Raw genomic sequence first — 27,058 nt, forward strand, 5'->3', positions numbered from 1 at the left:
ATGGCAAGAAAAGGAGAGCTTTTAGAGCATAGTAAAGGAGAAAGAGCCAGCAGTTTCACCTATGCTGATTCTTGAGATAGGGGAGAGACCCTATTACACACTATAAACCACCACCCCTTATTTGAATTCTGTGCTTACCAAGAAATGTTCTGAGTATAATATTGTTCCATGTAAAATTTATCTACAGTGATGCAAGCATTCTCCTGTGCCTGACAGTGAAATAAATCTTTGTAAATGAATAAAATAAAATATAGATTGGTTTGCTGATTTAGTTAATTCATGTTCATTCTCTAAACATGCTCTTGGTTCTAGTAAAACCAAGTTTCAAAGATGTGAACCAGAAGCTATATTTTAGTGAAGTAAATGTCACTTAAGCTATTCAGGGTAAAGAGGAGAAGAAAAAAGAAAAAAAAAGATAAAGAAGATTATCAAAGAGGAGAAGGAGGAGGAAGGGGATTCATTAATATAAACTTGAAGTTGCTGTATACCCTTGTTTTGAACTACAGCAGACACCATAACGATCCAGTTCTACTCAGGGCACTCCCCACTGGACACAATGAGAGGCTCCTTATTAATATATATAACCTACACAAAATTCTGACTTCTTCACAGAGGTCCAGAACTCCTCTGATAACCATAGTAAATAATTACTAGGAAATTAACTTGCTCCCTGTGATATCTCTGAAATACTTTTTAATGGTAAAGAACAGATTTTAAGTATTTATCATCTCTGTATACCCTGTCTTACCCAAACTAAATACAGATTGCTCATAATCATAAAATTATGGTTTGACATCTTCTTTCAATAAGCCTACAATAAGTTTGTAACTTTTGTTTACCTATTGACATAAAGATAATTTGACTTTTTTTAAAAAAATCAGTCAATAATGGGAGCCAGCTAAACAACAGACATATTAACTAGAAAGGCTTTGAGTTTCATTTCAGTTATTTTTTCTTTCTTTCTGAAAAACCTGCTACATAGTTTCACTGTAAAAGTCCTTAAAGTCAATTGTAACTTTTCTTTTAATTAAAAATAAATATGTTGTCTTTTATTTAACCAGAGGGAAAACTCTTGTAGTTAATATGTGAGAAGAACAGATATCTTACTCATAGGAAAGAAAAAGAAATCATTTCCCTTGTTTCTTATTAAAAGAGAAAGGAAAATACAGGAAACCCCAAGAAGGACCATATATACCACTTCCCCAGGAAATCAAAGGCAGAGGCAATACACTGAAGTATAAATAGATGACCCCCATAAGCAATATCATTTTTATCTTCAATTAACTTTTATACAGAATATACATAATACCATAGTGCCTTTATTTTTTAACTTTTCATTCTTTTCAACTTTTGCTTTTTGATTGCTTGGGAGTATGGAACTTCCATCATACTAAGTCAAATACTAATTATATTAAATTTATAATTAATAATAAATATATTCACGGCACTTATGGTAAGATCAAGATTTGAACTGGTTAATTACTTCATAAATAGACTGCTTTTTATGTGTCAAATAGTTTTATGGGCCTTATAAGTAGATTTCAGCCTTCTTAACCTCCATGGCAACCCTACATGGTAGGTATTATCAGTATCCTGGTAGGTATTATAAAAGGGGAAACAGATACAAGGAGAAACCACACAGCTTCCTAAGTGACAAAGCTAGGAAGCGCTGCATTCAAAACCTGCATAAGGGTGCTCTGGCTCTAGAGCCTGCATGTACAAGCCGAACCATGCTGCCTGTCAGTGAGGCAAAAGAGCTGTCTTCTCATCTTTTGTCTCACACATACGCAAGGCTCCTGCACATCCTTCTACTTCTCAACTCAATTAAATGTACACTCATTCCTGAAAGTGTATATATGATACATTGCCATGAGACTTGAGAAACACAAATGTGAATAAATAAAGGTGAATTTTTGAAGCTTATGATATAATGCAAAATAAGACAACAGTGTAGAGGTAACCACTTCAGATGAGGGCAGTCAGAGAAAACTTTAGATGTGGCAATACTGGGTAGGGCATGAGTGACCCAAGCAGAGGGAAGAAAACAATGATACTGAGGTGTGTAAAAAGGGAAATATGCAAGAGGAAACAGGAGTGTTGAATAGTTTGCTTCTTTGCAGATAAGCTGAGTTCAAAGAGATGATGCCAGAAGAAAATATTCCTAAAGTTTATTATTTTAATAAGATTTTAGAATATTTTCTTCCAGAACCAATATTCATAGGAGCACTTTTGGCAAAAGACTGGACTGATTACCTCTTTTTCAATATAGTTCACTGATCTCAGAAGATCAACTGGATAGGCTGTACTGAAGATAGGAATACCAATCAGAAGGCTGTTGCAGTAATCCACAAGAGTCTGATCTTTTGAAAACAAGAACTTTAAACTAAGTATATGGAGGAGAGGATACCTAAGAGAATACTGGAATTATAATTGATTCTTAATGAATTACAATTTTTATGACTAAATCTCTAATTGCTACCTATCTTGCTTAGAAAAATAACTGCCACCCAGAGTCCTACCTATTTATTTCCTTCCTTCCTTCCTTCCTTCCTTCCTCCCTCCCTTCCTTCCTTCCTTCCTTCCTTCCTTCCTTCCTCCCTTCCTTCCACATCTTGTAACACACTTCATGAGCTGCATGCTTAAAAGTTTATGGATTATAAACTACCATTCCAAAATATAAAGATTCAGTTTGGTACTATCTTATTTTGTACAATTTAGTTACACACATTTATTTCATAATACCATTTTTCTTTTCCAATGTATTTCTATCATTTCCTCTTTAACAGACAAAAAACCAAAAGCAGAACAAAACTATTAAAATATTAAATAAAAATTCAGGCATGCCCAGTCAGTTTGCCATGACATTTATTATTTTTTTTTAGTTGATCTCTTTGGGGCTTCAAAGCAGGCAGAATCTCTTGGCTAATGGACTTGGGGCCTAAGCAGAGAGCTAAGCCTGCCATAATGTTAACAACTTTGGGAAGCACAGAAATAAAGCATTAGGCATATGGTTGTTTTTCTACTGCCTATCTTAATAAAGTATGAATCCTGAAATTCTCTTTATGAGTTCTATTAATATGATCAATAGTGTATTCTCAATTTTAATTCAATTTTAATGTTTCATTATTGACTCAGTTCCTTTTGGAAAATAAGGAACAATAAGAATCCTTAAGATAAAAGGTATATTTTAAAAAGTCATAATATGGGCTGGGGATGTGGCTCAACGGTAACGCGCTCGTCTGGCATGCGTGCGGCCCGGGTTCGATCCTCAGCACCACATACCAACAAAGATGTTGTGTCCGCCGAAAACTAAAAAAGTAAACATTAAAAAAAAATTTGAAAAAAAAGTCATAATATGTTTGGCTGATTTTAGAACCAGCCTCTCAATGGTTCTGTTTTGAACACCATGCTGTTGTCCAGTTTAAAGGCAATATCTAGGTTAAATGAAAGTGGCTCACACAGCATCAACCACGTGCAGTGAGAACAATGTCAGGAATGCTTCTGCAGGAGAATCAGGTTAAGCAAAAACACAAACTGGTATTAAAGAATATAAAAGAATTCAGCCCTTGAAAGATTACACTATTCATTCATTTTCTCATTAATTCAATAAACTACTCTAAGACTACAAGGTGAAAATCTCTGGAGAATACAAAGAAAGTTTCTCCAATAATCTCATACAGTTATCATTGATTTGAATGACTATAGAAATATGTGTAAGTCTGGAAATGACTTGAAATTTGGCTCTCATCCTAAAAATAATGTTAAGGACAAATCATGTAGCTTTCTGGAGCCAGTGGGTTATGGAGACAAATGTAAGGATCTGGGATATAGGGGAGCATTTAACTGGTATTTCAAGAATCTCCCATTTGATGTAGTAGTGATTTCACTGATGTAGTATTTGAACAGAAATTTTAGTCCCTTGACATCTGTGGTTATAAATAAATGGAAATAAAGATGTCTCAAATGCATAATTCTCTGCAGGTTCCAGTGCCAGCAAAGCAAACTCCTCTCTTGAAACATTTTAACAATCTTTCCATTTTTTACTGACCTTATGACAAGGAAACAATTTTATAACTCACCAAAAATTTCAGTTTTCAAAAAGAAATGAACAGTTTGTCCTGTGTTTTTTCTTAAAATTTTAAGAGGAAGTTTACTTTGAAGGTTACCAACTGTTTGCAAGAGGTTTACAGAGCTGCAAAACCTTCATGTTCTTCCTCCACAACTCCCCAAGCCCTTAGAGCTTTATATCAGTTGCAAACATTTAATTAGCATACTCCTGGCAATTTAATTCAGATGAAGCAATGAAGATGAGCCTTATCCTTTCTAATTCCTCATTGTGAATATATATAAGAACATTACAAATAGCTAGGTTTGTAGAACACACAGTGTACGTGTGAATGGCAATAATGGCATTTCCCCCTTTACAGTGTAAAAATAGTTCAGAATACACTTTAATAAGAAGTAAAAATCAGACTTTAATAAGAAGTAAAAGACAGACTGAAATAGGCTGTTAAGGCCTCTTCACACTTTAGCTTCTGATCTTAACCAATATTTTGAAGCCAATAAACTATGTATCTATTAAAATGCATATCAACCAAGTACATTCTAGTCATGGTGCTAGCTAAGATAAGCATGACACATTGTACAGGGGGGGAAAAAGAAAATCAGTGCTACAGTACATCAGTTTCAAAGCACTGAAACCATCCAATTTCACCAGTTACGGAATAAATCTAGACTCTTAAACAAAAGATAAAAACAATAATCTACATATAAGACATAACTCTTCCCCTTTACTGTTCAGCCAAGCTTCAAGGATATTCTAAGGGTCCTCTCTCATTTAAGTGGACCTCTAAAAGTTTCCTAAGGAAAATGTTTGCCTCCTGGTGCTTACTTCTTCATTATCTTACTAAGAAATTTCAGACAAAAATTTTATAATCTTCATGTAAATTATTCTGACTTCAGATCTCCAATTTCTATTATTTACCAAACTCATCAGATTTTGAGTCTGAGAGTAACCATCTATTGGAAAACATCTTTACCCAGCTACTTTGTGGTGTAATACAGCTTTGTGATAACACTACTTATTGATACATAATACTGTTTGTACAAAACTACAAAGACAGGCTGAAATAGGCTGTTAAGGCCTCTTCACACTTTCGCTTCAGATCTTAACCAATTTCACCATCTCAAATCCTTCAGGAAGCAGTCCTTGATTTCTGCAATCATAGAGCAGCTGTTTCCTCCTGAATTGTCAGCACAATTTATTTATGTCATTTTTTAAAGCATATACTCTTCAACCTTCTATTTTGTATATGTGTCTTAGGTGTGTAATAAGGTATAAAAAGTTAAAAATTTCTCGTATGTAGAAACTGTCTTATACACCTCTTCTTCACAGAGTAAAAAGTAATTCAACAAATTCCCATAAAATACATAATGCTATCTGATATTTACTTTGAAATAATAAAAAATCATACAGAACTGTAGGTAAGTCTAGGTCACCCTTGAAAGATGGATCCAAATACTAAAAATGATTTCTACTTACTTGTCTCCGAAAAACTTTCTCCAGAATTCAGCAGCATCTGCTTTTGTGATACGAAAGTTATCTCCCTGAAACTGACCATTGGGAAAGATTGCTTTGATTTCTGCCAGCATGTGACTGAAGATAAGGGACAGTTTTGTAAGATTTCGTCTGTGGACATAAAAGGAAAAAATGAAAAGAAAAATAAATACATATGCACATAAGTTTTAATGGGAATTTACTAAGTAAAATGATATATGTAGATATTTCTAGGTTTTGATGTTAGATCATAAATTTCAACTTACTATCATCCCTAAAAACAATGATCACAGAAAACACTGTACATGTAAATTCCTAACAGGATTTCACTTTATTATTTACCCATCTATTAACTTAACATCAACATAAACAATATGGATTACATGATTTTCTGAGCACACAGTTAAATGGTAGAGATAAACACTTGAAATGAAGTCAAACACAAAATGCCAAACACAAAAGACAGAGTGACTATTTCTATCTGGGAAAGCAAGGGGGGAAACTGCCATTAAAAGAAAATCTAGGAAGACAGTAGTTGTGTGAAAGACGAAGAACTGGAGTGGAGAGAAAGGAATGTAAGTGAGGGAAGGAAAAGGTATTGTAGGCATTAGAAAAGCATATAAGAAGTACACAGTTAGGAAACAGAACTAAGCATTTTTATAACATCTATGTTTGCATGGCTAGAACAGAGAGTAACAGGAAGAATCTGATTTACACATGACATAAGGAGAAATCCAGATCAATGAGCAAAATTTTTATCAAATACACTTGACACTCCTACCCCAAAATCAGATTTTCTGATGATGGGCTTCACATTGTGCATATCTTTGAAGTTCCCAGTGCAGTACATTGACCCATTAAATAATTCTACTATAAGAAATGGGGAGCCAAAATGGATGAAGAAGTCTCTGTGTTAAATGGAAAAAGTTGTGATGATATGAAAAAAGAAATGATTTAGAAAAGAGGAAAATTTAAGGGTTGGAGATACAGCTCAGTTGGTAAAGTGCTTGCCTTGCATGCACAAGGCCCTGGGTTCAATCCCTAGTACCACCAAAAAAAAAAAAAAAAATCAAATAGAAAGGAAGGAGATTCAGGTGTCACCTCTGTTCTAATTTCCATGTTTCTGGGGATTCTAATGATTTACATGACTCCTGTTGAAAAATAATATTATTATCTGCAATGATTCTTACTATTAAGTTTACAACATTAATTATGTTGATCAACCCCAAACTGCTAGTGCTGGATAAAAGAGCAGCAATTGAAACACACAAAAAAACTAAAATTAAACCTTGGTTTTCTATATTTTTGTTTGTGCAGAATCACGAAAATCCAATAGGCACACATATACAAAACAAATTTCCATTGTGAAGTTTTAACTATTTTGTGACTGTACAAGGGCTGAGGTAGAAACAAATGCTTTAGGACTGGAAAATTAACACAGAGATAGACATCCACATAAAGCATTTGCAGCAAGTAAAACCATATAATGCTTCCACATGCCTTTGTCATTAAAATTTCTGGTTCTTTGTCCCATTTTTACTTAAGCACCCAAGTTTAATGACTCAATTAACTAATCAACAAACTCCAAAAAAGCAAGAAGGTCCTCTAAAAAAAAGTCAATGGATGTCACTCTAAAAAATTTATCAAAAAACCCATATAGCTTCCTACATAAAATGAATACAGAATAAATTAGAAGCTCATTATAAAAAGTGGGGAAAGGAAAAATAAAGAGAAATCAATAGTGAAAACTGTTATCTGAATAAACTGTATTGTTTCACTGTAGAAACAAAAATGTCTGCTACTTTTCATAGCATTTATCATTTATGAGAAGTCTTATAAAATGAGAGTCAGAAGTTGGGCTTTATTTTAGTGCTTGACTTACAATAACAATCTCAGAATTCATTACAGTTATACATAAATGCTCCATCCATCATTTTCTTAGATCCAGTCACATTTCTGCACACCTCAACCTAATCCAAGTGCAAATCTTCCATTACTCAGTTGAATTTTTTTTGTTTTGTTTTTTGGTACCAGGGATTGAACCCAGGGGCACTTAACCACTGGGACCCAGCCCCCACCCTCTTTATTCTTTATTTTGAGACAGGGTTCTCTCTAAATTGCTTAGGGCTTTGCTGAGTTGCTGAGGTTGGCCTCAAACTTGTGATTCTCCTGCCTCAGCCTTCCCAGCCACTGGGATTACATGTAGCATAACCCCTCGTTTATATCAATACATCCTCATATAGATGATGATAAATATAGATTTTCAGTCTTTGAAAATGAAAAGAAAAAACTGTTATACTATATCAAAGGAATTAATTGTGGCCAATACAAACTGCAAATGACTTTTAAGATTTAACTTTAAGGAAAGCACAGTTACCTTAGAAAATCTGCAATGAATTTATTCTGATAATTAGGCTGAAGGGTTAACTTTCCACTACACTTCCAATTGATACATAAAAAGAAAAATGAAAAATCAAGATGGTTATAATTAGGTAAACCAAGTGTTCCTTATTTTCTGAATTGGTTGCTCTCCATGTCCTTCCTTCTTTGTTCTTTAATCATATCCAAATGCTTTTCATTTGTACTTACTCAATATAAAGTCTGAAGCACAAAGCCAATGATAACCTGTTTTGGATAGGTAAGTCCACTGGTTATGTAGGTTTTTAACTTTTAAACGGAACTAATAAAATTTCATAATTTATAAGCTAGAAGTTCTAATAATCACTACTAGTATCTATATAACCACTGGATATTTGTAAAATATACATATAGTTCCATTTTCTAGTTCCTGCATGTATGTCAACACATATTTAACTTTTTGATTAAACTAAGCCAATGCAAAAATATATTCTGCCTTTAGTCTTTAAACTCAAACTCATGTTGGTAAAAAGTATTTGAACATATTAGTTTTGTGTTACCTTATTTTTCATATACACTAGAATATATTTACATTTATGACTTTTTACATTTATACTCACATGTGTGTACACACATAGAACATATATGTAAATGGTCATTATGGAAATTTATTATTGAAGAGATTGATTTATAAGGGTTACAGTCCACACTAAGGTAATAAAGGAACTCACAGTTTTAAATCTACTTTTTCATGACATTTAAATTCATTTTCACAGCAAGTAGATTTTCTTTTTTATTTGATTGTGTGATTTTTTAACTCTATTTTGCTATGCAGTATGTGCTTTCTTTAATTTCCTAACCCACTCTGCACCCTAGATACTGACTTTTTTAATAACCTTCAATTTTGAAAATAAAATACAAGAATACAATTATCTCTAACCATCTAGACACAGAGAAAGGCAACATTTATGCAAGTTCTTTGTAATTAAATGCTTTCTCCTCTTCTGCAATTATTCTATACTTAGCCAATTTTCCCTAAATCCACGTGATTTCCATCCTACAACCAGAAATGTTGACTGCTTAAAAAGGGATTTGATACTTACTAATAGAGAATGTTTCTGTCACTGAAACTCTCCTACCCCCAAACAATGGGGAAAAAAATGAAAATCTGTCCACAAAGACAAGACTCAATAATCTTATACTGTTAACTAATTTTAGATGAAATTTTACAATACAGGTTCTTTCGTTTATAACACAAGGTACATATTTACTATTACATATCTTCATTAACTATAAGGTGAGCCCTTTTTAATTGGTTTTGTGTGGAATTTTTTTCTAAAAAAACGATTTCACAATAAAAGTATTTTAAAAAACCATGTAATCAAAAAGTAGATGTCAATATTTGGTAAACTATTCAAGAGGTTGATACTAGAGGAAACTGAAGAAAAGAGAGGGGGACTAAAAATTAAACAAAACATAACAAAAAATGGAGGAGAAGCAAAGTTAGCTACAGTTAAAAAAAAAAAAAGTATATGAAATGCATTAGCAATACCAAGGACATCAGCTAAGTTACAAGGTACTTGTTTTGTCCTGAATTCAGCCATCTATAGTGTATTTCCTTGTAATGGCATGGACCAATTTCTCTAGAAAATCAAGTTACTATATGGAGTCCACATTAAACTTTGGAGTTGAACCAGAATGAATTCACATAATGAGACTCTAATGGAATGACAGAACTTCACTGTTTCTGAACAAGTCTTACAAGTTTGTGGTAACCACCACCAACAGTATAAGGATACCAGAGGTATTTAAGGTCCAATGTAGAATGACACACTCTAACCCTTAATATGGCACATACAATAAATGAAGGGATCATTACAATACAATGTGGTAGGGGTAGTACACCCCTAATGGCTTGATGAATTAAATTTCAAAAAATGAATTAAAAATTTATTAATTTGATTTGCAACCACTAAATATGAAACACACAAAGAATGTTATCTAATTAGATTGCATGTCGTCCCTGCACTTGCTCCTTTTGAGAAACAGCTGTGCTACATATCGATGAGGAAATAAAATGGTTTAAATGCTTAATTAATAAAAAATTTTAAATGACACTTTATTTCAGTGAGGTACAAAGTTTGTGAGAATGTACTGCTTTTGGTAGAAGAAATGGAGGACCAGTTTTTGTCCAAAAACTATTAATAATTCAATCCTCACATTTAAAAGCTAGAACATGCTCCTCTTAATCTTTACAAGGTGAAACAAATTCAACATAAAAAGAAAGGCAGGACATAAAGAATATAAACAGCAACACTTAAAATGAGACTCATGTCTAGTTAAAGAGCAATTTACACTGTATTTGTGACATAGTGCCCTCCAAGATGGGTTTAGAGAGTTACTTCACACCGTTTTTTGACCTTGGGAACATTCTGATTCCTAAGTAGTGAGGAGGCTAGGCTGATGTAAACCTTGCCTTTCATTTCTCCCCCATGAGAACACAGTGCATTATAAAGATGGGCTCTGGAGGTCTTACATAAAACTGGATTGTTATTCATTGCCTCTGCCCAAATGCTTTAAAGTTTTCAATACCTCTAAGGGGAGTGAAAAGAAGATGTTAAAAGTTCAAATACTGAACTGAGAGTGTAGCTCTGTGTTGAAACAAATACCTAACATGGGTTCAATCCCCAGCACTTTGAATAAATAAATACAAAAACAAAAAAAATAAACAAGAGTCCAAACTATTGAAGATTCACAGTCTACCCAAAGCCATGAATCAACTCAACCATCTAACCTGAAAAACAAGCAGTAAGCAATCTTCAACCTACCCCATTTTACTTCTTGTAAAATGAACTACAAAATAAAAAGGAATGTAATACATGGAAGTCAATTCAAAACATTGCATAACCAAAACAAGGTCCTACATCTCCCTTGGCTAAGACCTACCTCAGCATGGCTAGTAAGGCCAATTCAGAATTTTAGGCTGGGAGAGTGGGCAGTCTTTGATCTCTACTTACCAATCTGTTAAATGTGTTATCTGTGAAGGCTTAATTATTAAAAGCAAAGGGCTGTCCCTCAAAACAAGGATTCTGCTCCTAGAGCAAATGTCTCTTTTTAAAATAAATAACTAAAAATGGTCAATTTTAAATAACTCAATGTCCTATTTAAATAACTCAAATATGAAATGATATGCTGATTATTTGGAAATGTAATATCCTTAGAAAAGTACAAAAGATACTTAAAGTATATTCTGCATAATTTTTCAAATATCCTATATTAAAGAGTTTGACCCTGAAGTTTGAGAGTACTGGATTCCTATCCTGACTCTGCATGTAAGTCTTGAAACAAGTTATTTAACCTCTCTGAATCAGTTTCTTCACCTCAAAAATTTTTAAATAAAATAAGTGCCTCACAGAGCTCTTGTAAGGAACAAATAAGGCATGCAGGGAAGTGCCTCACACTGCTAAGTAAAATAAAAAATACATTAAATAAATAAATTTATTAATTCCATTAATTAATAATAAATAGTTATAGTAAAATAGAGTAGTATTTTTTCCATATAGCATTATCATCCATTAATCTGGAGAACCTTCTCACTTTAAGGTTTTCAAGCCTGAGGGTAGTCTTTCATAATTCCATAAACAGCAAATAATGAGCTAGTACTTGATATCCATTCAGTCATTTATTCCAGACTTTTAAAGAATACCTATTATATACCAGACTTCATCTAGACACTGAAGATACAAAGAAAAAGATGACAGAATATTACTCTTAATGAATTCAAGGGTCTCAAAGATCTCTAAAGGTAATGAACAATACAATGAAAATAAAGCTGAGACAGAACCAGTACAAGGTGGCAATCAGTGTCAGAAAGAAAAGTTTATGATTCCTGGGAGATGATATTTGAAAGCTACCATGGAGGAGAGATGAATTAAGTTAGGAAATAGAAAGCTCCAGAATTGAACAGGGCCTCTCATATGGATTTTTAAAAGTACAAGGATTATAACTGCAGTATGCATAAAGACAAGGACTATAATAAATCTTACCTTGATGCCTTTCATAAAGCTTCCCAAATGATTTTTTTAGTGCCAGTTATTTTTTAAACTTTGTGGCGATGCCAAAGTAGGATTAACAACTCTTTGATGATTTCAACAAATGGTTTTATCTGGAAAATTTACTATGAAAATCTACTAAAATATGATATGATCACTCATACTTGGTTTAAAAGCCTAATAAATACCTACTTCAATAAGACTCTTTTGCCTTTAGTAATGACCTTGTTTTTACTAAAACTAATCTGTAACAAGTATCCTTCTGGAAAATAAATTTTAAAAATGTAGACCAATCTATTGAGACAGAAACAGAAAAACCGTACTTCCTCTCCTTTAAGATAAAATGTGATTGAATATTCTACCAATAAAAAGAATATTTTTAGTTGGTAGAATATTGTAAAAAGTTGTGATTGCTATGAGATTCAAATAGAAACAACCAGAACACAGAAGAACTTTGTTTTCTTTGGTTCTTTTTCACAAGAAAAAGAAACACTAAAAATTATGACTATACTTTCATGACCTGGGGTAATGTGATAAAGGAGAGTCTTATCAAAACAATAATAACAACAACAACAAACTTGACCTTAGAAGAACAACAGCAACAATAATTTTTAAAAAGAAATCTGGATTCATTTTTTTGCCATTTAGTCTCCCATAAAAAATAAATATAAAACTACAGTAAAGCAGCAATCTGAATAATCCTAATTAGTCTGTATTTACTGCTTCTGATACTCTGTCTTAATTATAAATATATAAATAAAAAAGATATCATCAGTTTTTTTCCAAGCTCTCCTTCACCTGGTAAGAAATTGTTTTCTTTTATCTGTAACATTCCCTACTCTACCATTTTTATTTTAAAAGGCTTTAATTTTGTTTCTACTCAATGGAATATAGCTTAAAATTCTCCTAAAATAGTATTTTCTTTCAGAATTTCTACTGTCCATGGGACCACACTACCTTCCCACAATTTCTCACATTAATTCTCTGAGTTCTCTCTAAATTATTGAAAAAAATCTCCTGTGTTCCCTGGTTCACACTGTGGCTAAAGCCATTCCTTCCTTCTCCTCTGACATAATCTCCATGGCATAGCCTGTTGAACTCTTTTTTAAAAAAATATTTTTTTAGTTATTTATGGACTTTTATTTTATTCATTTATTTATATGTGGTGCTGAGAATCGAACCCAGTTTTGCCTCAAGCATACTAGGCAAGTGCTCTACCTCTGAGCCACAACTCCAGCCCCAGCCTGTTGAACTCTTAGCTGCACCAGTTTCAGATCAAAATACTCCCAGGATACCCTCCTCTTTCCCCCTCCCATATATGATCGATCAGGCTATTAAAGGCCACAGCATAACTGTCACAACCTGGTTTTCCCTGAAGGGCATTCCAGGTTATTTCATATACATAGTGCATTTCTCTTCTATCATATCAAAAATCTTTGCTGGAGAAATTCTTATACCCGCAAAAGCTTTTACACGCAGTAGACACCTAAAAGAATGTTCTTGGTTCAGAGAATTTCAGAGACCATAAAAATATTTGAAAACCTATAAATAAGAAAGGATATCCGACCCCCCAAGGAATGCTAATGAACAAAGAGACAGAAATAGTATAAAAAGTACTTCATAGAAACATTGTATATTAATGCATCTATTTTCCAAATCTGGGTGAAAAAGATTTTTTTTTTTAACTAAAAGCAGATTTAATAAAATTAAGTCTGGGGTTTGACCCTACATCAGAAAACAAAATTTTTGCTCTGTGAACTCTGAGACCTTTTCTTTTCTCTCCTTATCATTTTTCCCCCTTCTTCACAAATGGGAAAGAGAGTATCACAAAGATAAAAGGAAACTAATGCTATATTCCTCATGTGTAGTTTGCAGAAATTCACTATGTGGAACACATTTGCCATACTTTCTGAGGAAGTAAAAAAGCAGAGCATAGTTTCCCATCACACTAACTGTTCCCTGGCAGTTTATTCCTCCTTTTGGCTCTGGAAATTTTCCTTACTGATACCTTTTGTCTCACTTCAACCTTGCTCTCTTAGAATGGAGCAAGTGGAAAGAAGAAGGAACCACATGAGGAGGAAAGAGATGGCTCATCTCCCTGGCGCTCATGTTGTGCCTGTCCTGACAAAAGAAAACTACAACTTTGAGATTTATTCTGTGTCCTCCCCTGGAACAAAAATTACCTTTTCCAAATGGTTGGCCCAAATATAACAACAACAACAAAAAGTACAAACTACCAAGCAATTACCATTCGTTTTAGGTATGATTTGATAAGGATATCACATTACAGCATCGTAAAGGGAGGCAGAAGGGATGAAATGCAAAGTGTGAAATAAAAAGCAGGATAATAAATAGTGTGCCCAGTACAACCCTTTTCATAATTGGCTCTTTTAAAAACTGATTGTGCCAGGCATGGTGGCACACTTATAATTCCAGTGGCTTGGGAGGCTAAGGCAGGAGGATCACAAGTTCAAAACCATCCTCAGCAACTTGGCAAGGTTTTAATAAACATCTTAGTGAAACCCTGTTTCAAAAAGAAAATGAAAAATTACAAAAGGGCTGAGATGTGGCTCAATGAGCACCCGTGGCTCAATGAGCACCCCTGGTTCAATCTCTGGCACCAAGGAGGGGGGAAGCTAATGCCATAGTATAATTTATAAGTAGAAAAAGAAGAAAAAAACTATAAAACATTCAAAAAATGATATTAACTATAATAATCCCTGAGTAGTAGAATTCTTATAAATGGATTTTTTTTCCTTAATTCTTTAATTCTTATTGAAAATAGGACAAGAACCAAAAATGCCATGGAAAAGCAATTATACTGTTTTTCTCAGGAAAATCTGAAATGTGCCTACAGAAGAGTGAATGGGCTTCCAGACTGATTGCAATGCCCCATCCTCTGAATGGCCCCCTGGCAACTGTGCTGCTGTGGCTGTCCAACAGGTATCTCCAGTGCACTCACCACAAGCCATTTACAGGACCACTGATTCCCAATTTTCTAAAAAGTATAGCATTAGTCTTCTCTTCATAGAACATTCACAAAAGGCACACCAGTATTTTTCCCAATCCTTCTCCTAAAGAAGTCCTTTTAATTATAAATTAATTTCATATTTTTGAACTAAGCAGATAATGTAAAGGATTAAACACTTAGGTTCATAGTATTAAGAACTGCTCAGAAAGAATGAGTCTGGATCCTAAAACTAGATGCTGACTTCATTTCCTACCTTTAATAACAATCTCCTAAAAAAGCATACAACTCAAATTATTTTATGCTTAAGGAAAGGAAAACCCCAAACAGTTTGATCAATTAGCACGTTATATGTAATTTTGCCATAAAAGAAAAGTTTAGCTACACACGACTAGAAGATTTACTGATCACATTTATTTACCAGATGTATGGGTATGATATGTACATATGATAACAATTCAAGAGAAGGGGGTACTTTAAACATCAGTTGCCTCATTGAGAAATGCTATCTTTTCAAAGCAGTGAGAATATGCTGGACAGATATTGTCTTTCAAAATGGAAAATTAAAAGGCAATGAAATCATAGAAAAATATGGCTGTGATAACCTACCAGTTATAAACAATACAATTTCTCTGAATCACTATAAAAGTCTTAAATATTCTAAATACAAGAATAGACATATTTTTTAAAAGTCTAAGACTTTTTTTAAGCTGGAAAAAGTTATAATAGATACAACTTATTCCATAGATGAGTAGTGGTGCTAGGACCTTCCTGGATAAGTGGATACTATACTCCTAATAATAGTGTAATACTAGTATATTGTAGAGGAAGCATTGTGCTGATAGCCTTGGGTTCTATAAACAGGTCTGCCATGAACCTTCTCTTGCCTAAAGATCTTCCTCTATAAAATGAAGAGGGTGTGGGATACAAATTCTAAGACCCTGTAACAGTCTCTGGGATGATCACCACTTATATTCTTATCAGCAGCACGTGACTAGATAGCTCTGGCACTGAAAAGGCCATGTGCTACAGGAAAAAACTGTGATTCCATTTCAAAATTCACAGTTAATGTCAAAATACAACAAGCTGAATTGTGTTTTCAACTTACAAACTTTCCTCAGTGTGTCTCATACACTGCTGAAATTCTGACATCAGATTACCAAATATCTAACAGAAAATTCAAATTTTAGTAAGTACAATAACTTTCATTAGTAAATTTGGAAGCCTTGATTTTTGCTTTGTTCCTTACAGCATAGGCGCCTCTGCCTTTTTAAATTTTTTTCAACAAAGAAAAACCCACAAATAAAACTAGTTCTCAAAACAAAACCACAAAGCAGCAGAAACAACCAAAAAAGGGAAATTTAAAATCTCCACGTTTCATGTTAATGAATAGTAAACATGAAAATATTGAAACCATATGAAAAATGTGGACTGCAGTAGAACAGATTATGCCCACTGGGAACATTTGGGTTTAAAAAACGGATTTTATTTATTTGTTCTTGGCAGGGGGGAATGTGCTAATATATGTAGTAGGCACAAAACAACATCAGATCTAAGACTTTCACCTTTCATCTTACTCAGTGATTAAGAAATATCCAAATTTGGAGAGACTGGCAACTTCTACTACATCATGGCTACTCAACAATATAATCCAAATACACTGATAATCTCAGCAACCACAAATAGAATCATTCCTAGCATCAATAAAACTATCCTCAGATAATTGGCTTTGGAGTACAGCACCACTGAAGGCAGTATATTACAACGGGTAAAAGCCCCAGCTTGAGGATCAAAACTGCACCTATTTCAAGCAACACTTAGTTACTGTATATCCTTGGGCACCAACTTAGCCTAAGAGTTAGTTTTCTCACTTTAAAAGTATAAATTATAACAGTAGTTAACTCAGAATTTGTGGAGATTAAAGATACCCGAAAATTCATGTAAATCTTCTTACAGAGAGAAGTCTCATTATGGCATAATCAGTGACTTGCTTTGATCCACAGAATGCAGAAGAAATAATAACTGTAATTGTGGGAAGAGTAGAAATGATAAGGTGAAGCTCAGTCTTATGACATTTGCAATTCTGCCTCTGCTCTTTGAAAGTGTTCTTGGAATCGGGTACCATGATGTGAGGAAGTCCAGGCAAGCTTGTGGAAAGGTCTACATGAACCCCCTGCTACAAGGCAGAATGAAAGGCTATGTATGTGAGGCTGCTAAACCTCCCAACAGAACTAGAAGCCCGACCAGCATTACATGAAAAAGAAGCATCCAACCAATACACAAAGCCATGCAAATAACAACTGTTGTTCATCACACCTCAGTTTGGAGTGGTTTGCTATATACAGCAGTAAATAACTGAGTTAGGAAACTGATACATAGTAAGCCTTTGATAGTACACTATCTCTTATTCAAAATGCTTGAGACCAAGAATGTTTCAGATTTGGGACATTTTTCAGATTTGGGAATATTTGCATACACAGGACTTATCTTGGAGATGGGCCCCAAATCTACACATGTTCTTCATTTATGTTTCCTATATACTTTAGAAACATAGCCTAAAAATAATTTTATATAATATTTTTAATAATTTTATACATGCAGACTTTCATAGTGTGAAATTCTCCAGCTATGGAATAATGCCAGGGCTCAAAAAATTTCATATGCTGAATTTTTAGATTATGGAAATTCAACTTATACTTCCATTAGTGCTCTCAATTTACCATTATTGCAGTAGTCTTTCATGATCTGCAGTGGGATGTATTCTAAGATTCCCCAGTGGATACCTGAAAACACAGAAAGTACTGAACCCTATCTATGTATGTTAGTTTTTCCTACCCTGGGAATTTTCACCTTTTCACTTAAGGAAAGCACTACACAGTTTTTCTTTTCATATTAAATTTGTCAGAATCAGTACTCTTGTACTTTGCGAACATTACTAAGGAAAATGAGGGTTACAAAGACTGTAGTACCATGACAGTTGATCCAACAACAGAGACAGATTCTAAGTGAATAATGGGAAGGTAGCGTGAACTACACACACATGTTAGACAAAAAGATGATTCTGGGCAAGACAGAGCATGATGATGCAAGATTTTTATCATGTTGTGCAAAATGGGAATTTAAAGCTTATAAATTACTTATTTGGAGAATGCTCCAGTTAGTATTTTTGGACTGCAGTTTACTATGAATAATTGAAATTACAGAAACTGAACTCAAGGATAAGGGGGGAAACTACCATATTACCTGTTATGGTTTAGATTTGAGGTGTCCCCCAATGTTCATGTATGAGACAATGCAAGAATGTTCGGATATTAAATGATTAGGTTATGAGAGTTGTAACCTAATCAGTGGATTGATTCACTGGGTGGCAGCTGTAGGTAGGTCGGGTGTGGCTGGAAGCAGTAATTCACTGAGGGCATGAACTTGGGTTTTATGTTTTACTCTGCTGAGTGGAGCTCAACCTCTCTGCTTCCTGGTTAACAAGTCCTAGGATGATTTCCTCTGTCATGTCCTTCCACCAGGATGTTCAGTCTCACCTACCAAAGCTATGGGGTCTGCAAGCCATAGACTGAACCTCTGAAACTGTGAGCCAAATAAAGTTTTCCTCTACTAGGTAGTTCTTATCAGGTCTTTTGGTCATAGCAACACAAAACTGATTAAAACATTACCATAATTAAGATTAACAGTAAAAAGAATTGGACCCTTTATAGATATGAATGAGCAAATTACCTGTGAACAAAATATCAAATATTATTTTAACATTTTATTTCTATCAAATAAAGTATTATTTCTTATTTTATTTTATTTTATTTTTCTTTATTTGGTTGAGCTGTATCCCCAGCCCTCATTTTAAAAATCGTATATTTTACACTTTCTGTATTTTCTAATTTGGATTATTCTAATTAGAAATCAGCCTACTAAGATTTGACTGAGAAGGAATGACTGCAATTAATTTCCAAAACATATTTATTCAGCTATCCATATAATGAACTGACCTAGGAAAATATTATTAATCTAATCTACTGACTTATACCAACAAAATACTTAAATTTATAAGACTTAGGTGCTCAAAGGCAGAGAACCTCCTGTCATTTTATTTTATATAGATAGATAAATAGATAGAGATAAAATATAAGCAAAGAGATGGAAATATTTATAGACTTTATAGCAGAGTCTTTAATTAAGCTGCCATTTGGTGCTCAAAGGCAGAAAACCTCCTGTCATTTTATATGGATGGATGGATGGATGGATGGATAGATGAGAGAGAGAGAGAGAGAGAGAGAGAGAGAGAGAGATAAAATATAAGCAAAGAGTTGGAAATATTTATAGACTTTATAGCAGAGTCTTTAATTGAGCTGCCATTTAAATCATGTGCTTCCTGAAGACAATTCAACATAATTTAAATGTGTCTAATGTCTAGAAATCAACCTGGATATTGACTTGTCTAGTGCTATTCACTGGGGTCTCTACTTAAAAGTCAAGTAGTACTAAATAATCTTATTTAAAATACACACACTTTTAAAAAACACAATTATTTTGCTTCTCAACAGTACCTGAACCATCACTGCAATAATTTTCAGAAGATATTTTTAAATACATATAAACAGAAGAACACTGTTTCTGTGTACCCATGTTAAGGCTTCAAGTGAATGATCATATAGTAGATGCACTACTATACCCAAGACTTGCTGGATTTAATTTATACTCTAAGCTCAAAGTCAAGCATTATTTCTCTACTGGAGAAATCAGTCATTTAAAATTTAAAAGATAAATATCTTTTAAAGTCAGAATATTTCAAAAGAAAATAATAATTGTTAATGTTTCAGGTAAACATTACAATGATGGGAAGATTACATACTTACTGATTAATAAAAATTTTACTCTTAGTTATTTCCTGCCTAATTATGTCTTAGGGGATTAAATATTAAAAGGAGGGGAAGCTACAAATAATCAACAAAGATTATTAGTTAATCATCAGTAGTTCATCTCTTCATTTTCTTGTGTACCTTACTTGTAACACAGTTTTGTATAAAAGCCTAGCTTTCTCAGTGGTTTTATAAGCATGGAAATTGTGACCTACATACATGGAATCTCACTGGCTTAAAGTTTATTCACTCTAACAATATTTTTTGAGGACCTGCTGTAATCTGCCACTATAATATGAAATGGAAACAGAAGTTGAAGACCAGTCCACACTCCTTGTCAAGAATTTTTAGTATAGTAACTGTTGAGATTAAATACTAAAAAACAATTACAATTGTAATTGTACAATTGGTGTACATTCATGGAGCTTGTGAAGCACAGAAGTTAAAAGGAGAAAATGTTCGACTGCTTAGCTTTCTAGAAAGGGTTAAGAGAAGCAGAACAAGACAGAAGAACATGATAAAAAGCAGCAAGCTTAGGACTAGTACAGTAAAGCATACAGGTATAGATCATTCTGAAAACATGACACAATACAGGGTCAGAGTGATGGGCTTTCAGGAAAGAGGCCTGTCCATGAACCAGCACAGGCCCACCCTCTACTTGTGCTGCTCAAGGATGCAGAGGTCTACACATGCAACCATGATCCATCAGGGAAAACTGCATGAGCAAAAAAGGGAGGAGTGGAGGGACTGAAAGAGAAAACACATTAGATTAAATGTATCACAAATACAATTTAATAATTAGGAATCCTTAAATCTTTATTCAAATTGAAAAGCTTCGCTGGAGAAGCTTTTGCTGCTGTTAGATAATAAATGAATTGTGAGTTTTTCTTCCCTATGTCCTTGAAAGAATATAATCTAGAGTTAACAAACTGAGAAAACAAGCAAGAAACAAAAGGAAAGAAAAGAAACCATAGTGCACAGAGAGGAATGCACCAGAAGCCTAGGTCTTCGAAGCAGATGTTCTGTTTTGGCAGACTCTCAATCCCTGGAGTATTACCATTTGAAACAGGCTCAGAGATCACATTGCTGATGTACTTCTGAAAAGATGTGTCTCCATTTCAAAATACCACAGTAATTCCCTCACTTCCAGAGATGAGTCATCAGATAAATATTTAGAGTAGTAAAGAAATGTATCTTTTTCATGATCAAAAATAGAATACTAACCTGAGTACAACCAAACTCAAACACACATTATCAACAGCCAGGCAATTACCATGCCAACATTTGCCATCCTCTTAGGTAATTCCCTGGATAGGGAGACCCCTCAAAGTTCTCAGAAGTAAACCCTGCTTGATTCTATGTGATATACTACAATTTGCTCTTTAGAAATGAACTGCAGCTGAGCCTTAAATTTTTCCATTAGGCTTTATGGAGGCTGGATATACTCCCTGTGTCAAAATCTGTCACAAAAATCTGTTTTCCAGACAGCTGTTTAGTGTCACACACGTTGAGTGTAGTGCCACATGGAGATGTCTACAAATAGCAATGTGTAGTCCACATTGCTTTCTGACTGGAATGTGTTTTCAAAATGTTGGCTATTGGATTCAATTTGGATTCTATTAAAATCTATATTTACCACCATTCTTCCCATGATAGAGCTATATGATAATTACCACAGGGAATAATAATATATATCTTCTTTATTGTGAATAGCATTTTTCTACTTCAGTATAAAAAAAAAGCTAAACATACAGAAGTATGAGGGACACTACTTATTCAAATAAACATCTAACAGTGATAGTAAAACTCTGAGCCTCAGACCAAAATGACATCACTTCAGAACTCTAAAAATGCACAATCTCAGGCCCTATCCCAGAACTGCCTTATCAGCACATGCATTTTAATAAGATCTCCAAGTAGATCATGGGCAAGCTTACTGTCTGAACACCTTCCCTGGCTTCATAGGAACTACCAAAGTCTCTTTATTTTTGCTCTTCCTCTAAGTAAAACTGCATCTAAAGAAGTATCAGGATCTAAACACCTATTTAAAGATTTGTGAAAGGGAATTGACTCTTGTCGTCATGAACCACACACTTATCAGTCCCTCTGGTGACACTACCAACCTGTAAGGAGCCTGCTAAAGTCACCAGAAGTAGGCACATCATTGTTTTAGAGTGATTTACCTTCTCTTTTAGGTCAGATCTCAAGAACAACATTGGTGGGACTTTCATTTGTCATCCTTCTTGCTCAATAACCCTAAAGGACTCAGCCTTAGTCCTTGAAGGCCCAGTCCTAGGACAGTCTGTACTTTTCACTGTTGTAAATATCAACATTAGATGGATAATACCCTCATCACCACACCCCAGTTTATCCCCACATTTCTCTCCTGGGAGAAAAAAAAAATATTCTTCTGATGTTCTAACAGATTGCCAGAGGTCAGAGAGAGAGCTGCTGTTTCCATGCTTCTTCCTTCTACAGGAAATACAAGATGACAACACACATCCCTGGTTCATTGTCCGTGTGGCTGACCTATGTAAACTCTCCAAGGAAGAAGTAAGTTAGTCTGGCCCTTTAAAATCTCCATCAATCTCCATTAATTTTTGAGATCCATAAATGCAAGCCATCTGTCTGTTATGCCTGGTTCTATCCTTCAGATTATCAAGAAAACAAAAGGTTAGACCTGCCAGCAGGGAAATAAAAATTTTCTTCTGCAAATGCACCAATAAGGTACTCCCCCTCCCACCCTATATCTGATTCCTCCCACCACTGTATATCGCCTTCTAACTCCATAATAAAAAAAGCAATCGCCTACCCACCAGCAAAAATATACTTGGCAAATGTCAATTTATCTCTGCTATCTTATTTTGTCATGAGAACCACTAATCAGAGACAGACAGACCTTGGTGCACTCCGTGGTGGGGTAATGAACACAACACAGCTAAGTGGAAGGAAGCCAGGCAGTGGCCAAGTTTGTGAGATCAGCTGTAGCCACCACATTCTAGCACCTGAGAGAATGAAACTAAAATGCAGGAAGACACTCTTTAAGAAGAACTGGCTTGGAGAAACAAATCAAGGGTCAAATTAACTAAGGGTCTGAAAATCTGCCATGCAGAGAAGCAAGTCTTTCAATATAAAATAACTGATGGAGGAAGGTGTTCTATAAACCACTGATTTTCTGATGTTTTTATTTAAAAGGCCCTGAAATGTTTAACCACAAAAATAGGGAAAATTGACATAGGACTCCTATTTATTTCACCAATAAAAGCATTAACACAAAACCTATAACATACTTGTCACTGAATAACACTTTCATACCACAAGAAAAGGTCAAAAATCTTAGGGGAAAAGTATTCCTTTAATGAGATAAATTTAACTTCATTAAAATGCCTGCTATTACTTCCAGTTCCAGACCACAGAAGGGCACAGAGGAACTCCTGTCTGGAGAATCATGCATGGTCAGGATTCCACCTTGCAGGAGCTCCACACACCTCTAATCACAATTGAAGAGTCCAGTGAGGTACACACCAAAAGTTTTGAAAAAGAAACAAAATAAAAAGTAATGAAGAAACTTCTCATAAAAGTGAACTAAACAACCTGCAAACAATTAGTTATTACTTACCCATGAAATATTAGCTCATTTTTCCAACTCTGAAACAGATCTGTTGTGAACCAGAAAAGGTCACAAGGAAAAAGAATGGACTACTATAATAACCTAACAATACTAAAAATAAGACAGGAGACAATGGTTCTCATTTAACTCAGTGAGCCCAACTGGAAGTTTAACATGAAATACAAAGGTTTTTTTTTTTTGGACACAAAATTCCAAGTTATCCAATTACTTGAAAAATAAAATTCTATTTCTATAAGATAATTTTGAACATTTTCAAACTTCCTGATAATTATAGCCAAAAGAAGAAAAAATCATTTTAAAATATGGGTCTTAAATGAATTAGCCCATTACTATCATTTGCTTACTAAAGAACCCAGAGACATCTCTGCATATCCATACACTACTTAATTATTGTAAAAATATTACAATCTGACATCAACCTTACTAGGTACTCTTGTTCCACCAGAATTAGCAGATATTTACCAAAGAATACTTCTATAAGATGTTTTTGAGAATCACAGAACTGTAGAGATAGAAGAAATCAATTATTTTGATCTCCATTTTAATTGAAGTTTTGTTACAAACTCAGAGGCCCTGTGACAGTCTAATGCCAATGACCAATGAGGGGATAGAATCCAGTCTTTGAATTGCTACTTATACTGAAATTATACATATGTTATTACTGCCCCTAATACAAACAGGAAATACTTTCCTGTGGGCTAACCACATTTTAGTGGACTATTCTCCTAAAAGAAAGTATATGCACACCCCACAATGCAGCCACCTTATTCTTAGCTATTTATCCATCACAAATGAATATATATGTTCACCAAAAGACATGTACAAGAACTTTCATAGCAACATTACTCAGGACAAGTTTTCATCAACAGAACAGGAAAATTGTGAAACATTTATAAAACACTACTACACAATATTGAAAATGAACAAACTGCTACAATATGCAACAATAAGGAGAAATATCATAATGTTGAACAAAAGGAACCAGACACAAATGTGCATAACATAATATGTAACATATGAGGATAGATACCTGTTGAGTGTGTTTAAAACATATTTATTTTCCCTCTTCTCTGAGGAAAGAAAGAGGAAGAAATTCTGGTTCCATTTTAACATTAACTCCCTAAACCCAGCTTATGACCTCAGGAGGTGGCCCTCCCTGCAGCTGCTTTTCTATCAAAGCCCGCCCCTAAAGCTAAATATGAAATCGCCACAGTTTCACTTTAACCTAAGTCCATGAATTGAAGCTAAAATCAGAAACAAGACCGGCTCACAGTTGTTGTTGTATTTTGTTTGTTATTGTTTCAACTTACATGTAAATAGTAATAGTATGAGTTTGGGGGTTCTTTTTAATGCATTTTCCGTCTTCCTTCCATTGAAAAGTTCAACCAGTGGTTCACATAATAAAATCTGATTTCAATAAAAATTGAGTTTGTATATACAGTGCTTTCATATCCATGATATATGCATGTAAAACATGTAGGTAAAATTAGACCTGATTTAAGTTGGTAATTTACTTCAAGTTTATAACTTGATTCAGATATCAGGACAACTTGATTTTCACAGGTGAAATGAATCTCTCTTCAATAGGAATCACAGAGTTCTGCACACTTAAATAGAAACAATAATGGAAAATGGATGCTCCATCCTTTTTATTAATCTATCCAGATTCAAGAGTGGTACAGTTGCCTTTGGCTTATACCCACTGCAATGGAGAACTGTAAAGGCTAATTACCAAGCTGCATCCAGTGCCACGTGGAGAACAGGCCCAGATCTAGTCCTTCTATACATTAATTGGACATGCATTATCAGAAGCAGGGTCATATTTACTTTCTATAGGCGATGGGCTAATGTCCAAGATAACCTCAGCAAATTAAAATATATTTTTTTTCAAAAATGCTACTTCAAAATTGCTATATTGAATGGAGATATAAAAGCTTGCTTCAATATTTTTTAAATGTACTATTTTAAAAGCACAGGTATCCCACAGTAGTGTCTGAATTCTATTCATGTGAATTTATTATTTATTCAAAAGTCAAAATAATCAAATGCAAATCAGTAGATTAATTAACTGTCTCTGATTTTTGTTTTGTCTCAAAAACAAAAGAGAAACACATGGGATTCAACAACAATTTATATCCTTCAAGGTTTCATTAAAGAATTATTAAATCTAACCCCATCTAGAGATTTGAAATGTTGGCATGTAACACTATAAATACTCAGAGAACTATAAAGCATTAGGCATAGCTTTCTGATCTCCTGTTACAAATCACTAACAAAAACATCTGACCCTACAGACTACAATAAAAATAGAAATATTACCAGAGATCAAACTGTTCGAGGTAAGAGCAGGCTGAAGGGAGATTTAACTCTTTTATTTATTTATTTTTTATCCCATCTGTAGTCAGAACCAGATGTTAAAGATTGAAATTAGGGGTGGGGGAAGGAGACTTCCTCTCTTAAAACCCAAGAACTACCCTTATCTTCCCCCTTACCTTATTTTGAGTGACAAGAGTTTATGCAAACACTAAAGATTTCAAATGACAAGCTGCAGGTCTAGATGTTAAAATCTCCTAACTGCCTGCTGGTGTATGTGTGTGTAAGAAGGGGCCAGATGTTTATGGAGGCATTTATTTTGTTTTAGATGGCAGAACATCACAGAGAATGCCAACAGTTAATTAGAACAGTAAAAGGGTCTCATTTCTCTTAAAGGAAGTATCAATAGTGGTAAAAGACAACATGAGATCTCAGTGGTGATAACTAGTTATTGATCTTTCAGGATCTAACATGTCTACATGGAAAAATGAAATATACAGAAGTGACCAGAATACTGAAGATGGAAACAGAAAAGAACAGTAATGGGAGAAAAGATCAATGATAAATAATGAGAAAAAAATAAACAAAAGAAGAAGATCCTGCAATTGAGAAAAAAAATGAAGAAAAAAGGTCGACAAAGAAGGTAGTAAGAAAAAATAAATAAAATAAAGCAGGAGAAAACAAAGATATTTTATGTACGTGTTGCATAAGAGAACATTTAAGCATGGAAAAGCTACTTCTTGCCTTACTGTGTGTCAGGGGGTTGTACTAGGGATTGAATCCAGGGGTGCTCTACCACTGAACTAAATCCCTCACCCTTTTTATTGTTTTATGCCAAGACTGCATCTCACTAAGTTGCCCAGGCTGGCCTCAAACACATGATCCTCCTGCCCTAGCCTCCCAACTTGCTGGAATTACAGGGTGGCCCTACTACAACTACCTTGGCTAGCTTACATTTCTGTGAACTATGATTAGAAGGCAGGAGGTACAGCTCAGTCATAGAACATACACATATATAAGACTATAAATAGGTATAGTTAATAAATATTTATTAAATAGAAGAGGCAACAATTGTTATAAAGTTTCTTTGAATCTCTTTCACACATAGTCCTATTCACAATTAAAAGGTTAGCATAAAGTCAGGCATGGTGGCACACCCTTGCAATCCCAGGGACTCAAGAGCCCAAGGCAGGAGGATCACAAGTTCAAGGCCAGTTTCAGCAGTAAAGTCCTCAGCAACTTATTGAGATCCTTTCTCAAAACAAACAAACAAACAAAAAACACCACTGGGGATGTGGCTCTGTGGTCAAATAT

General features: G+C 34.3%; 1 protein-coding gene across 4 annotated transcripts in view; it reads right to left on the minus strand.

The window, feature by feature from the left end:
- The window catches only part of Cblb (Cbl proto-oncogene B), a 196,875-nt gene that overhangs the window by 98,954 nt on the left and 70,863 nt on the right, over nt 1-27,058 (minus strand). For all 4 annotated transcript variants that reach the window (XM_026406444.2, XM_026406446.2, XM_026406445.2 and 1 more), the window contains exon 4: nt 5,543-5,689. In XM_026406444.2, coding sequence (XP_026262229.1) covers nt 5,543-5,689 — 147 coding nt within the window. The remainder of the gene's footprint in view (nt 1-5,542; nt 5,690-27,058) is intronic.

This window comes from Urocitellus parryii, chromosome 2, assembly GCF_045843805.1.
Source record: "Urocitellus parryii isolate mUroPar1 chromosome 2, mUroPar1.hap1, whole genome shotgun sequence".
Classification (NCBI taxonomy): Eukaryota; Metazoa; Chordata; class Mammalia; order Rodentia; family Sciuridae; genus Urocitellus; species Urocitellus parryii.